The sequence below is a fragment of the Ambystoma mexicanum genome, chromosome 1p, assembly GCF_040938575.1.
Source record: "Ambystoma mexicanum isolate Mex_15411 chromosome 1p, UKY_AmexF1_1, whole genome shotgun sequence".
NCBI lineage: Eukaryota > Metazoa > Chordata > Amphibia > Caudata > Ambystomatidae > Ambystoma > Ambystoma mexicanum.
The window spans coordinates 639,069,074-639,084,975 of record NC_090921.1 but is presented as its reverse complement, the minus strand read 5'-3'; the positions used below and the strand labels follow the sequence as shown (position 1 = coordinate 639,084,975).

The window sequence follows — 15,902 nt, the reverse complement described above, 5'->3', positions numbered from 1 at the left end:
TAGAGTTCCTCGGTTTTGTCCTCCCTCCCAGAGGCGTCCGGATGGATATGCACAAAGTAGATGCGATCCTTAACTGGCCATCACCGTCTTCAGTCAAAGGTGTCAAAAATATGCTTGGCTTTGCAAACTTTTATCGCCGATTCATCCCGGGTTTCTCCCAGATTGTGCACCCGATCACTTCTTTCTTACGAAAAAACAACAAACTGTTCGAAGGACAGAAGAGGCAGAGAAGGCCTTCCAGGAACTCAAGAAAAGATTTACCTCCGCCCCAGTGCTACGACACCCCCGCCCAGATCTCCCATATGTAGTGGAAACAGATGCCTCTAGCATGGCAATGGGGGCTGTTCTTTCCCCAAGGGATCCTGAAACAGGCCAGTTACATCCTGTGGCTATTTGGTCGTGAAAATTTACTACACCTGAACTTAACTATGCAATAACAGACAAGGAACTCCTAGTGATCAAAGCAGCCTTTAAGTCTTGGCGGCATTACCTCCTAGGCACCAGACATACCATCACAGTAATCACCGACCATCGCAACCTACAAGACCTCAAGACGGCAAAGGCTCAATCATACCGTCAACTCCAATGGGCTTTATTCTTCGCAGAATATGATTACATAATCGCGTACCGACCTGGAGTCCAGAACAGAAAAGCTGACACCCTATCCCGCGTTCTCATCAATACCTATGGGTATTGATGAGAACGCATATTCAACTCCAGACCCGGTGGCCATTATTCCAGGTGACAAACTACTAGGACTTACAACAACGTTATCTCTGGACGAACTCCAAAAGGAAATTCAGCTAATGAACACCGAGGCTCTACAAGACTGGACCACTCAAGATGAACATTACACAACAAAGAACCAACTCCCGTATTTCCGAGGGCATTTAGATCTACCGAATAAGGCACTACAACAACAAGTCATTTCTGGTTATCACCTGATAGGACATCCAGGAATTGCCAAGACCCTAGCTAAGTTGAAACATTACGCAGTTTATTCAGTCATGTGGCATGTGTGTACAGAATAAATCCCAGAAACAAAGACCTGCGGGCCTTCTTCAACCCCTAGAAATTCCACCTGAACCTTGGCGCACACTCCCTCGATTTCATCACAGATCTGCCTCCCTATCAAGGGTTCAACACTATCCTAGTGGTTGTTGACCTATTCTCTAAAATGGCCCATTTCATTCCGCTTAAGGGTCTACCAAACTCATCCAGTCTGGCAAAGGTATTTTTAGAGCAAATCGTAAGATTATATGGTTTCCCCTCTGTTCTGATTTCTGACCAAGGGAGTCAGTTTGCGTGTACCTTCAGGAGGAAGAGTTGTGCAATTGCCCAAATCGATATTCGTCTGTCCACTAGTCACCATCCCCAAACTGATGGCCAAACGGAGCGGACGAATCGGACACTAGAGCAATACCTACTGTGCATGTTGCATCAAGTGGAAGAAAGCTGGAAGGATGTGCTGTGGATAGCCGAATATGCCTACAACTCGCTACACACCAGGACTGGACAGAGTCCATTCTATACCGTAAATGGAAGGCACCCACGTACTTCTGAATTAGATACCCTCATGGCCTTGGAAATGCCCACGGTGAAGACTTTACATACGACCATCACTTAAGCCTTCAAAAAGGCAGCAGAACACTTGATCCAAGCCAAAGAAAGACAGAAAAGATTCTCTGATCAACACCGAAGAAAAGCCCCAGACTACCAAGTCGGAGATTAAGTCTGGTTGGAGTCTCGCCACGTGCCCATAAGAAAACTAGCTTTACCACCAAATCAATCCCGTATTCGATGTGTCGCTCTTAAAACCTGTTCAGCCTGGAACTCTGGTCAAAACACCACCAAATCCAGTACTGCTTAACGGAGAACCCGAATTTGAAGTCCAGGACATCCTGGATTCTAAACTCACCAGGTCCAAGTTATACTACTTGGTGGACTGGAAGGGATACGGCCCTCAGGACAGGACATGGGAGCCTAGCGAGCACGTCTATGCGCCACGCCTGGTAAGATGATTTCTTCGGAACCACCCGACCAAAAAAGGGCCAAACGGAGGCAATACCTTGAGAGTGGCCTTAGAGGGTGAGTGCTGTCCCGATCCATGCACCTGACCCCCTGAGGTATAACAGCCCCCTGGCAGCAGTGGGGCTAAAGCCCTTCACACTGGCCCCAAGAGCCTTAAAACTCCATTAGAAACATACATGGAGTCAGTCCTGGTGCCTTTTGCGCCAGGCTCATTATCAGGAATACAGCAATAACAGTTTTGGACCTTAATCCAACATGGAGACCTATTAAACAGATCAGTTCTTTAGAACCAAGCCATGCGGTCTAGTGTTTTGGGTGTGGCTTGGCCTGGGACTAGTATTGCATTCTTGATGAGGGACTGTTTGTGATGACACCTGCTGCAGTACCTACGCGGCCCGTTAAATTAAAAGGGTTTGTCCATTAAAGTTGAGGTGATGTTAAAGATCTTGCGTCGCACCAGGTTTAGCTACTACGGAGACTTAGAGTCCCTCCACTCCGTTTGTGACAATATATAATGGTTGTGTTGAGCTATCCCTTGATAGTGCGCCGAAAAATAATGGAATGGCAAGTAGTGATGATTAATAAATTCCTTTTATTTTTGTGATGTTAGAGCCTTTGTGGATGACACGTGTTTCGGCACAGCTGCCTTTATCGAATCCAACGAGTACATACGGAGGACTTCTTTGTACCAGGAGGGATTCATCCCTGTGAACCTCAGAAGCTTTTTGCATTATGCAGTGACTTATGAGCTATCTATATATCCGAAACACGTGTCATCCACAAAGGCTCTAACATCACAAAAATAAAAGGAATTTATTAATCATCACTACTTGCCATTCCATTATTTTTCGGCGCACTATCAAGGGATAGCTCAACAACCATTATATATTGGCCTGGAACGACTTGGCCTGGAACGACTTGGCTATTTAAACCACACCCAAACAGCAGAACACACTTCGCGTTATTCTGCACTCCTGCAGCGTAAAGCTCACATTGTCCAGCTCCTGCTCATCTGCTTCTCCGGCGGCCCAATCCTAAAGCTCTAAATCCGGATTCCATTAAGAACCTGGAAGAAAAAGAACAGCATTAGCAAGCAAGAACACTTACCTGTGAAGTAACCGTTCTTGAATCCATCCTGCGCTTCGCTTACCTCGCCCATCTCCGGAGTTCGCCGGAACCTGCAAAGGTAAAGAAACAAGGACAGCATTAATAGGGCAAGCAGCGAGTCCTGGCAGCACCCTGCGCTTCTCTTACCTCGCCCATCTCCGGGTTTCGCCGCAACCTGCAAGGGCGAAGGAACAAGGTCCGCATTAACAAAGCACTTACTGGGCAAGCAGCGCTTCAATCGCTCATCACTCCGGAACATCACTGCAACCTGTAAAAAGAAGAGAAGAGAACACAGGTTAGCAATTAACACCAATAAACAGCGCAGGGCTCAGCGCATCACTAACTGACTGTGGTCTTCACCATCGGCGCGCATCTCTGAGATCGCAACCATCCCAGTGAAAACAAAAAGACACTGTTAGGGAACAGCGTAGTGGAGCAAGGCGCCGAGAAGACAGAGAAAACGGAGGGAAAGAAAGAAAGAATAAAGACGGAAAATACATTATATCTCACCTCATGTTGCCCTCCCTGGGGGCAGATGGGGGCAGAAATCTGCCACCAGGGAGGGCTACATGAGGTGCCCCCATCCACTTAGGGTGGGGGGGGAGAGCCACCCCACCTTCCAATCCTGGTGGTCTAGTGGGCACCCCCACATTTTGTTCTTTCTCATCTGCCCCCAGGGGGGCCAATACGTTTGGCCCCATGCTTTTAGTAAGCAACCCCCTCTCCCCCCACGTCTCAAACAGATCCCTGGTGGTCTAGTGGCATTGCTTGCTGCGGATCGAGCTCTCTGCGCCGATCCGCGCCCAGCAAGACTTCAAAAAAGGTGTTGTTGGAAAGGGGAGTGTCTCCCCTTTCCAACGAATCCTCCCTCGATCTGAACGGCACAATAGTGCCGCTGATCGAGGGAGAGAATGGTGGAGGCTCACCTTTCATTTTCAATGCGGCAGCCGAAAATGGCTGCCGCAGCGAAAATTACTGTTTCATGCCGGTGTGCATTACGCACGCCGACGTGAAACTGAAAGAAATCCAACCTTTGCAGGGATCGCACAAAACGAAGTGCCAAAAAGGACGAGCTATCTCATCCTTGGCAACACAAATGTAATGTCAAGGACGAGATAGCTCGTCCTTGGCACTTAAGAGGTTAAATCGCGTATATCCCCTCCTACAATGTATTGTCCATAGGGGCAGCTATTTTATACAGATATGTTAAGTTTCCAATTTTCTCTCGCCCACAAGGAAATCTAGTTCATACCCGATAAAAGGAATTGGGGGTACAAGGTGAAAGACCAAGAGCCGTTCTCCAAATAAGGGCTTCCAGTTTCTCCAACCGCCCATTTAGGCATCTCTATTCCATACACCAATTTTGGTACATTTTTTTAAATTTTTTTTTCCCTCATAATATTGCACTAAATAGACCACTGAAAATGTACCAAACATATTATTAATTTCCCTTAACTGGCCAGCAGCTTCATTTCTAAGTAGGTTCCAGAGATTATGCTTTCAGGGCCTACCTAATATGGGAAATCCTACATAAATTAAATTCTCGACCACCTAGCGATAGTTATTGATTTTCCCCAAAAAACATACATGCTTCTTCACGGAAGAAAAACATATCTTTGTTTTCTGAGGATTGGCCTGTAAACCATGGGCTGTTGCATAAACAGTGAAGACTCTGGAGCCCTATGCTGGTGATATCAAAAGAGCATAAAATCATCTTCATAGGAAATCCAGATTAGCCACTGATTTCCCCCGACCCCACCAATTTTGGTGCAACAAAAAGATGCCTTGTTCAAAAAGGGTTGCAAATCCGGCATGAGCAAATTTAAAACGGCAGGTCACGAGTACACAGCCTTGCCTTCAACCCAGCACTATCTCAATTTTCCCAGAAAAAATGCCCTCCTGATCTAATTTAATCGGTAGATTTGAGGACTCGTGGAGTCTCACCAAAATTGATAGGGGGCAATCAGGAATACCACAGTCCACCAGTTTTGACTAGAATTACCCCTGCGGCACCATATCAAAGGCAGACATCAAATCGATTGAAACTGCATTGATGGTGGTATATTTCCATGTCCATGCCAACTCCTCGGTACACCTGACCATAAACCCACTGAGAGATGTCCTATGTCCGCTTCTAAACCCGACATGATGTTTTTTAATATTATTCTCCTGTGCCTATTTTTCCACATATGACGCCCAGAGGCAAGGGAAGGTTTACAGGGTATTGAGGAGGGTTCGGGGGGGGAGAGGGACGGTTGGAACCACAACGGGGGGGCGAACATCCGACAGTGTTGGACATGTGGAAGAATGGGTAATTTTTCCCAGGAATGCAGGAACCGGCAAGTAGTGGCATAGGGGTGAAGGCAGGGGTGTGAGGACATGTGCTCCGTGGCACACCCTCTTCCTGGTCCCCTGTGTTGTCCCCTGTGGTGTTCTTATGCCCCCTGCCCCCTTTCTTACCCCTCATTATGCCCCCCCCCACCCCTGCTTGCCAGCTCTCTTCTTCCCTTCTCCCTTATCCTTTCTGCCACCCCCCCACACACACCTCTTTCACTACAGGAGTTGTCCCGATTCACTATTGTCACACCATCACCGACCTGTTGCCAACGCTTGGATTTGACTTTATGGACACATTGACTTGGTGTTTCACCTTTTCAACTCTCATGCTGGACCTACCCGGGATCTCGCACTGAATCATGCTGTGCCCTTCTTGATTCCTTGCCTACACTCTCTGTTCCCTGCAACATTGTGTTTTACTGACCTCTGCAACTGTATTCACTCTCCCCTCTGCTCTTTTTCACTGTCTATTATCTCTTCTCTCCCTTCTCCCGCCATCCCTTTCTATGCACTTATTCTATCAGAATTGTCCATTGACCTAGTATGAAAGCAACATTTGTCTCTCCCCCCCCCCCTTCCTGTATGCCCCCCCCCCCCCCCCCCCCTCAGCACTATCGTTGTCAGGCCTAGTATACGATAGTCGCTTGTTTTTTTCCTCTCCCTCCTTCTCATCCCTTCTCCCTCTCCTCTTGTAAAATTCCAGCTCTACCAGAAATGTCATCAGGCCTAGTACGGCAGTCGCCTGTCTGTTTCCCGTTCCTTCCTATCTGTGTCTTTGCACTTGCTCTATCTGAATTGCCGCCAGTCCGAGTACGATAGTTAATTTCACGTTCTTGTTGTTCATGGCCTGTAAGAATGTCATTGTATTTTTCCCTTGTTCCCTCCCTTGCTGTTTAGCGCTTTGAAACGCATTGTATATAGGCCCTCTATAAATAAACTAACATGATCAGAGGGGGCCTTTGTATGGGCAGGAAGGACCCGCCTCCTATCTCGCCCACAGCCACCACAAATGTCTGCAGTGCCCCAAGTAACCTAGTACGGCGTCCCACTGCGTTACCCATACTCTCTCGCAGGTAACAGTACACACAACTGCCCCCCAAAGGCAGAGCACCTCTTCATGTCATGACCTGTGCCCTTGAAGACTCCCCAAGTACCAGACAGTAATGCGATACCAAACGGCACAGTGACCAGTTATGAAGGAGCCAGCGTGTTGGGAGAGAACCCTTTCGATTCCCAGGTACATCCACTTAACCAAACTAGGACAGCCCACAGAAAGCCTCAATGTTCCCAGTCCTGTCAGTCATGGCCAACCCGTAAGAGGAACCGCTAGTGGGCATGGAGACAGGAAATAAGAGATTCATATTTATGGTAGACACCAGAGCCACAATCATGTATAAAGGAGGACATTTTTCTTTATCAGGTGAGGTAATGGAGACAGAGGGGTTTTCTGGGGCGGTAAATTCGGTTCCATTCACTGATCAACTTCCCATCATAGTCGAGGCGAGGTAGTGCAATCTCCCTTGTTTTCGGAGTCCTCCCTGCTCAGCTTGCTGGGGAAGGACATACTTAGTAAGCTGAACATGGCCAGATCTTTCAGGATGCCGGCATAGTTTGTTCAACACCAGGTATGTTCTGTGCAGGCCATGATTGTTGTGTATGAAGGATACCAATCCCTCTTCCGACCCGTACTGCCCCAAGATCATGATGTGGGTCAGTCATCACACCTAATGACGGAGAGGTGATTTTGGAAGTTTGCGTTCAATGCGAAATGATGATTCATAACTGTAATGTCCCTTGCCCCATGATATCTAACAGTACCCCACTGTTGTCACAGGACCATTTGGCACAAGTGCCCGCTGTGCTGTGGACGAACAACCCTCATGTCGTAGGGCTGCTCAAGAAATGTAGCGGCTATACGCATTACCTTCAAACCAGGGCAATACTACTCTGAGTGAAACAATACCCACTGTCGAAGGAAACGGATGAAGGAATATTCAGCACCATAGTAGCTCTACTAGATCAGGGGATCATAGTACCCTCTTAGTCACCACGCAATGCCACTATTATACCATGTGAAAAAATCTAAAGGATCAAGCTGGAGGATAGTCCCTGTAAGGAACTCATGGTGGCAACGGTTAAGACACACACGTGATCACAGTTCAAGGGTGTTTATTAAACTGTATGCAGGTTGGACAAATGCCTAATCTAAACCTAAATCTAAGATGGGAGCAAGTGTGAACCATCAAATGAAAATAAGGCATTGCTAGTGGCCTTGTGTCAAATAAAAAGGGCCTATACTAAGAAACCTATTGCCAAACCTTACAACTAATACAAAAAGGGTGTGGGATAGTTTTCAAGAAAAGAAAGAAGTGCTCACAAATATGTCAGGATGCAGTAGCGTAGGTCTTCCTTCCCCCACGTTTAAGCCCGAGGTAAGGTGAGATCGTGGGTTTTGTTGAAAAGGGCAAGGTTGTCTCTCCTCGTCAGCCTCTTGATGTTTACCGCTTTTTTCCTCCTTTTGAACTGCCGGGTCTGGATGGCTGTTGCTCCTACTGTGCTCTTGCTCCACCTTTTATCCCTGTGGGGAAGGGAAAGGGCTGTCGGGTGTGTGAGATTCTGGTTAATTGCCTGACTCTGCCTGACCCTTGTGTCAGGATATGTCCGATAAACAGCTCTATGGTCTGTTGTCTTTTGAGGGGCCAAAGTTATTCGGATCAAAAAGTTGGGTGGGGGGTTTAGAATGTCAGATGGGGTAGGATGGGGAAACGGTGCTATATGGAATTACAACCTTCGTATTAGAAAGCTTTTGGAATAACTAGGATCGTGAAATGAACAGAGGGGTTTGTGGGAATGGTTGTGTTTTATTTGAGCAGGTTGGGAGTGTGAAAAATAATATTCAGAGGGACGGAAAGAAGAATGATTGGGAGTATTTGGGTAGAATGCGGCAATGCAGGTTTGCTCGGAGATGTGGTTTTTGAGTCTAATAGGGCTCGTGCTCCTAGAGTATTTACCAGATTTGGAGGGCATGTTGAGTAGGGACAGTTGAGATCTAATGGGAGGAAGGGAGGCAGATGTAATACAGCCTACGAAGTTTTCAAGGATCTCGCCCTCCTCTCCTCCAGTACAACAGTACGTCTCCCTTGGGTTATTCCTTTCAGTACCACCCCAGCGTTCCCCATCTCGGTGAGCCTTTCTTGGTCTTTCACCTCTAAATTTTGGACATGAGCGGATCAACCCTTCGTTGGCCACCTGAATATGAGTTTCTCGAGGTTCGCTATGTGAGATATCCTCGGGTATTTCACAACCCCCTAAACAGTATAGTGCAAGACGAGTTTCCAGTTGTCCCGAACCCTGCCACAACACTGTGCACCATACCACCCATGGCCACTCACTTCACTATTATAGACTTAAAGAATGCATTTTTCTCTATCCCACTGCACCCCTACTCTCGCGTTCACCTACCGCGCCAAGAAGCTCCAGCACACTTGACTCCCACAAGGGTAGCTAGGCAATTTACTTCTGAAAAAGAGTACCAACAGCAATCCCAGACACATGTTTTGGGCTGGCTGGGCCTCATAAGTGAGGTGGAGCTGTGCCTCTCTAAGAACAATGAGCAGGGGGTCCACGTCTGGATTACCTTAGTAATTTAGGGTGATACCCAAGCAGCACCTTGCTCACTATTGGCAAAGCTCAATCCCTAATGATGAGGTCCATCCAGACCGAAACACGTGTCTGGGGTTTCTGTTGGTACTCTTGTTCAGAGGAGAATTGCCTAGCATTCCGGTGTTGGACTGCCCCAGGGCCGGACAAAGACTGGTATGTTTTGGATATTAGTCCTCTGTGGAAGACAGTGAGCGAAAGAATCTGGGTAACGCTCTCATAACCGGGACTAATGTCCGGCAGAGGGACTTCCCAGGACACCCCTTGTTTGATAATGAACAGTCACCAAGCCGGAGCTCCTATTTTACATACATTCTTCTTGCTCTCTAACACACGCCTTCAAAAAGACCCCGGTCTGGTCGAAACACATTTCGACATACGTGTTTAATTAAACGCAGTAACACAAGTCCGTATTCATTGCTTACAAGTTTGATTATACTTAAGGACACTAGCAACATGTCTGACCCAGCGCCTGGGTTGAGTTTGGTTCTTCACCAATACCTACTCTAACTTCTCTAAGACGAAAGGGCACCATCTTATAAAAACCACTCACCGGCTGCAGGCTCTGCCACTTTCCACACTTGATCAGGGCGGTGATCTGCATATTCTAGTCCTCTACCCAATCTGTACGCATACCATAGATGGCGGATTCTTTGGGGGTTTAGCTGTTGGCATACTCAAACAGAATTCACCGCTCAATTTATCTAATGTAGTTCCCAAATCAATATGCTTGTATTTCCTTTCTAAAAATGTCTTTTCTGTTTCTTAAGAAATAAATATTTTATATCTGATAAATTGGCTACATGCTATACATCTGATCGAGCGATCAGGATAAAAATGTGTTGCCTAAAAAAATTGTTGCAGTCAGTAGGTTTTGTATAAATGAGTAGTTTCCAATCTAGAAGATTTCAAGTACATCTTTACGTCTAAAGTGTGGCAGTTTTACTACATTCGGTATTACATTTTTATACGTGGATGGATTTCATTATGTACTCTAACAAATTGTTCAAATCAATAGAAGGGCCTCTCCATACACAAAATGTCTATAATTTGTTTATAGAATCTTAGGTGATCTTTCCATGCGGTATGTGAAATATGTTTATGTTCTAAATGGAACATAAAGGTATTTGCATATGTTGGAGCCATACTAGTCCCCATAGAAGTCTCTGAAATGTACAGAAAGAATTGATCATCAAATAATAAATATTATTCTGTAAGATGAGATTCAAGATGTTGAGTAAAAACGCCTTATTAGCTCCAATATATTATCAGATCTCAATAATATCCACTCCATTGCTTCCAATCCTTCAGTGTGTGGTCTACAAGTATGTAAACTAACTATATACATCTAAGGTCACTAAAATGTCAAATTCAGGATCGAATTAATACAATCGTTTCAGAACATCCCCAGTGTCTCTAATTTATGTCTCACTATTTTGAATTGGCAGTTGAATAATAGTGGCTATATACTTAGATGAAGGGTCCAAAAGACTTTCAGTCACTGCTGTGATTGGTCTAACCAGGGGTTTCACTGCATTTCTATGAATTTTGGGTAATGTGTAGTACCAGTATTAACCCCTTAACTGCCATGGGTCCCCCTAACCCCCCAAGGCCTTTTTGGGGATTTCAGTATGTCGCAATTCAATCCCTTGTAACTTTTATGCTACATGAGATATCTCGGCCAAATTTGGCCGCTTTTCTTCCCACGTGTAGGCGGTCATAACGCCACTAAGAAATCCTAGTTTTCTGTATGGGGTGAGAGAAAATAACCAAAAATGGAGAACATTTCAGTTTTTCAGAAAATGCCAATAAAATTATGTACAAAGAAGCCTGTGGTTTTTTTCCTTGTAAGAGCTACGAAAAAATGGTTTACTGTGCTGAATTCGCCATTTTCCAGGCTTTCATGAACAGGTTGAGTGGAATTAAAAAAACATATTTTTATATGGTTACCATCCGTTTTGTGAGCGGCAATTTGTTTACATTTTTGTTCGTTTTTTTTTTCCCTTTTTTTCCCAATAGGACATGCGTGGACGGAATGGAAGAGGAGGGTAGGGAAGCTGAATGGGAAGACAGACAGGCATACATATCTGAAAAGTAGACAAAATTCAAAGTTTCGGAAGGGGTTATTTGCACAGGTCAGGCAACAACTATGTATGGAAAATTTCTGTAGTTTGGAGAAAAATTGGAAAAATGACAGAGGAAAGGTGTGTGGTGGACATGGTTGGCCCGGTAAGGCAGTGGCTTCTGTGACTTTTGAGAAAAGCAATGCTGCGCTACATTCCCCCCTCCCCCCCAAACTCTTCCAGTTAGGAAATCACACATTTTTCGTAATCTTTCACAAAACGAGCAATACCACAAGCCAAAAACTGAGCCATGGTGCACAGGATTTTTATGCTTCCGGCCTAAACAGATGTACTTGGCATGTGTAAATAAGGACAACAAATGAGGAAGGGCAAGCATACATTTTTTGAAAGGGCACAGGCAGACCTTTTGAAGGGTAGGTGACTTTTGCAGGTTACATATACATATAGTGCCTAAACCAGCAACTAAATGTGGGTCGCATTTGGGAAATGAAAGGGCTGTGTGACAAAGTGCAGCAGCAAATGTATGAAAGCGTTATGAAAACCAAGTGAACACAACAAATGTCCTACTGTCCTGCGTTCCCACAGGTGTCCCAACAACGGTACCTCACATGTATGGGTGCACCTACTTGGGCGCTAAGGGAAAAGGCCAAACCACTAGTAACTCCAAGTCTTTCGGCAGAGCAGATTTTGCGGGAATTTGCTCTTGTGGACAACCTGCAGATTTGGGTCTGGGGTGTTGCAGCCACCAAGGATAAGAGGGAACCCATGCATTTCCGAAAAGAAGACATCCGTGGGATTCCACAGAAGTCTGACTTGCGCAAATCGGCTCAGAATTTATTACCCACAAACCCTGGCAAAGTCCGAAATTCGTCGAAAAAAACGGTTCATAGTCATTCCATAGACTGCCAAAGCATCTAATGCCATACCATCTTAAAAAAAGCATCTTTTAATTTATTTTTTTTTAATGGGGGGGGTCGCTCCAACCCCCCTTTTTTTTCTAACCTTTAAAACCCATTTTTATTAAACTAAACCCATTACCATCTAAAAGAAATGCATCAGATGCTTTTTTTAATTAATTTTTTTAATGCTTTTTTTAGATGGTTTGGCTGATGCTTTGGTTGTCGATACAATAACTGGATACCGAAAAAACCCACAATGTTCAGACATTTCCCCCTGCCAACCCACCGAAACACGCCGCCAACAACACATGGCCTACCTTCCCGCGTTCCCACAGGTGTCCCGACGAAAACGGTACCTCACATGTGAGGGTGCACCTACCTGGGCGCAAATGGAAACAGCTAAACCACTGCTATCACCCAAAGAGTTTGGGTAGCCAACCTACAGATTTGGGCCTGGGGTGTAGCAGCCACCAAGGAAAACTGGGAACCCCATGCATTTCCAAAAAGAAGACACCCGTGGAAATCCAGAGGTCTGACTTGGGCTAATCGTCTTAGAATTTATTAACCACAAAGTCCCAAATTTAGGGGGGAAAAATGAAATTTTCAAACTTTTCCGACCTGGAAACTACTGACACGCGCCATGTCCTACCTTCCCACATTCACAGAGGTGTCTGGATGAAAACAGTACCTCACATGTGTGGGTTCACATACTTGGGTGGAAAACAAAAATGTCATCCGTCCACAAGTCCAACGGCAGTCCCAGGGAGCCCCGGCCGAGTCCCTGTCCGTTCCCCCGAGGGAAATTCTGTAATGCTGCCTTGCTAGAGCTCCAGGCTAGTCTGGGTGATGTCCCTGGCCTGAGGTCAATTTGAATCTTTTAAATGGGTCAGCAAAGTAGAATAGCTACCCAGTTTGGTGGCCATGCAGAGATCAACGAGCGGAACACGTTTACTGCTGCCGTCGTTGCAAGTAGATCTTTTAGGATGAGCAACTACTGTGAACTCTTCCTACAGAGCGAGATTCCCTGCTGAAACAATCATAGAGCTGTACATTGGCTTTGTGGAACAAGTTAGCCAGACTGCTATTCCTATTCATGTTGTCAGGTGACATTAGTTGCTATTGGAAGTGGAATAAAATGTTTGTTGTACATATACTTTTTCATTGTGCTGTGTTCCATTTGAGTTGATAATATCATTGCTTATTACCTCCATGAAGCAGTGTTCCAACTCGCATTTGTTGACATTATGATTCATACTTCTCTTCCCTCAGGTCACAACGCTGATGACATAGCAGAGACTGTTCTGATGAACTTCTTGCGTGGTGATATTGCACGCCTGCGCCGCTGCACCTTCATTACCACAGGCAGCGAGGGAGCCATTCCTCGTTGCAAACCACTCAAGTATTCCTACGAGAAGGAAATCGTTCTCTATGCGTACTTCAAGAAGCTGGACTACTTCTCAACAGAATGCATTTATTCGCCCAATGCCTACCGTGGTTATGCTAGGGCCTTCCTGAAGGATCTTGAGTCGATTCGCCCCAGCGCCATTATAGACATCATCCACTCTGGGGAGAACCTGTCTGTGAAGGAGGATGTAAAGATGCCAGTGCAGGGGACCTGTGCCCGCTGTGGATACATTTCTAGCCAGAAACTCTGCAAAGCCTGTGTCCTCTTGGAAGGGTTGAATCGTGGCCTACCCAAACTCGGCATTGGCAAACATCATAAACTGCAACACAAGCTCTTGTCTCAGGAACCATTAACTGAAAAAGAGGAGCGGAAGCTGAAAAATGTAGATTTCTAAATTGGTGCCTTCCTCTGAATGTTGACAGATTTCTGGACACTGCCATTGCAGCACAGCTATTCATTGATTTTCAGACGAAAGCCCCTTGAGGGTTACCCTTGACAATGTTTCTTTTAACGGGTTGATTGCAGTGGTTGTGTTTTATTGACTCTTCACTTTCTCTGTGGGTTGTGCATACATTAATTCTCATTTATATTTTTGGGGGGTAATGTTAATGGGAAATGTTTCCATGTTCCATGATATCCTTACTAACAAGTGGCATCTGAACATATGTAATATGTCCTCTACATTCACAGATGCCCTGTCGTGATCCATGTTAAAATAGTCTTTATTTCATTTAAGCACTGTGGCACTCCACCTACTGTCATGCCTGTAAACCTGTTTATGCCATGCACGTGAAGTCCCCGCCTACTGAGATTCCTGTAAGCATGTTTGCTGTTTTCTAAGGGTAAATGATGAGCTCACCATAAAATGCTTGTGATCACATTTTAACGATTTAATCCTTGCCAACAAAGGCCTTTGACAGTTGATACCCATGCTAAGGCAGCATGTTTTAAGGCACCACCTTTACGCTTTTTGTAGTATACAAATATATGATTAAAAGAAAAGTTCTACCAATTAGTATTTGACCAAATAAATGCATCCAAATAACATAACTGGCAGGCGCAAGTGTGTGATTAGCCATTTCTTAGCACTATGCATTATATTTTTTAAACGTAGAAGTATGGTGTAAGCTCATTAGCTTGATATTGATTACATCTATCTAGACCTATTTTTTTACATTGAGGTACCACTGCTTAAGTTGCAGGGCTTGGGGCGGGGTGGGGGTGATCCTGGCCATGATGTCCATGATGGTGCACAGTGAAGATAAATGGTTTTTTTGTTAAGGTGTCAGCCTCCCGACACTCAACTTTTGGATAACCTCTAATTTCTAGTATGTAAAGCCAAAGAAGGCAGTGTGTTGCGGATCGACACTACTGTACTTTTTCCACGGGAAAAGTCTTGGCTCTCCTCAGTCTTCTAGCCATAACATCATTTGGTGGGCATTTAGGATGCTTGCAATATTCCTCTGCAGTGAATGAAGCATTCTACACTTATGTTCATGTTCAATCTCTGGCCTGGGTGACTAAGAGAGCGCCTTGCACGTAGGAGGAAGAAAGGTGGCGTGTGAGGGTGAGGCTGCACAAAAAGTAGTTGGTTTTTTGCTCTGACTATATTGTTCTTTCTTAGCATTGATTGCTACTGTTTTTGGTTTATTGCACGTTTCTTCTATAGGTAAAATGTATTAGGTTGTATCTTTTCTTCCTCTTTGCTCACATACTGGTATGCACTCAGTATAGTGATGTTTAACACAGCAAACAGTAACTTTGCACATTCTGCTTGGCACAAGCTAACCATAGCATAAATTGGCAATTAATAAGTACATCACTTCATCAAAGTGTTTGTCATTTGCCTCATAACTGTCACCTGTTCACTGCGTCACCATGCACATCCAGTATGACTGTCCCCTTTCATCTGGCCGATTCATAATGTGGCTCTCCAGCCTCTTGTGAACTTTGCATATTGTTACCACCTCTGCCTAGTCCAGTGTTCAATTTCCTCTTTTTCACAGCTTAGCCTTCTTCTAGCTTAAACTGTTTCGGTTATTCCGTGACAGTGCCAACAACAGGAGGCACCAAGTCTCTGTCCTTCTCAGTGATGCCCATTTGTGAAGGTGAGGAGTGGGCAGGTAAGGGCTATGGCAGAATCGAATGGTAGAATGGGCCCGTAAATAGACAAAATATGGTGGGTGGGAGGTTGCCCAAGGGAGGAAGTGCCTGCTTCATGCACACTGCCGCAACTGTCTTATCTTTTGCAGACACAGGAATGGTCAGTGGGTCAGTCTAACGGTTGTGGCAATGGAAGTTCAGTCCCGTTCACCAGGCAACCATCTCAAGTACACTATCTGAAACAATGCAGTCAAACAACATAAAGGAATTGTTCAA

General features: G+C 45.3%; 1 protein-coding gene across 1 annotated transcript in view; it reads left to right on the top strand.

Annotated features, from left to right (window-relative positions):
- Positions 1-14,573, top strand: part of CTU1 (cytosolic thiouridylase subunit 1) — a 204,403-nt gene extending 189,830 nt beyond the window's left edge. Inside the window, exon 3 of the mRNA XM_069649672.1 lies at positions 13,388-14,573. Coding sequence (XP_069505773.1) covers positions 13,388-13,917 — 530 coding nt within the window. The 3' untranslated portion in view covers positions 13,918-14,573. The remainder of the gene's footprint in view (positions 1-13,387) is intronic.
- The last annotated feature ends 1,329 nt before the right edge of the window (positions 14,574-15,902 follow it).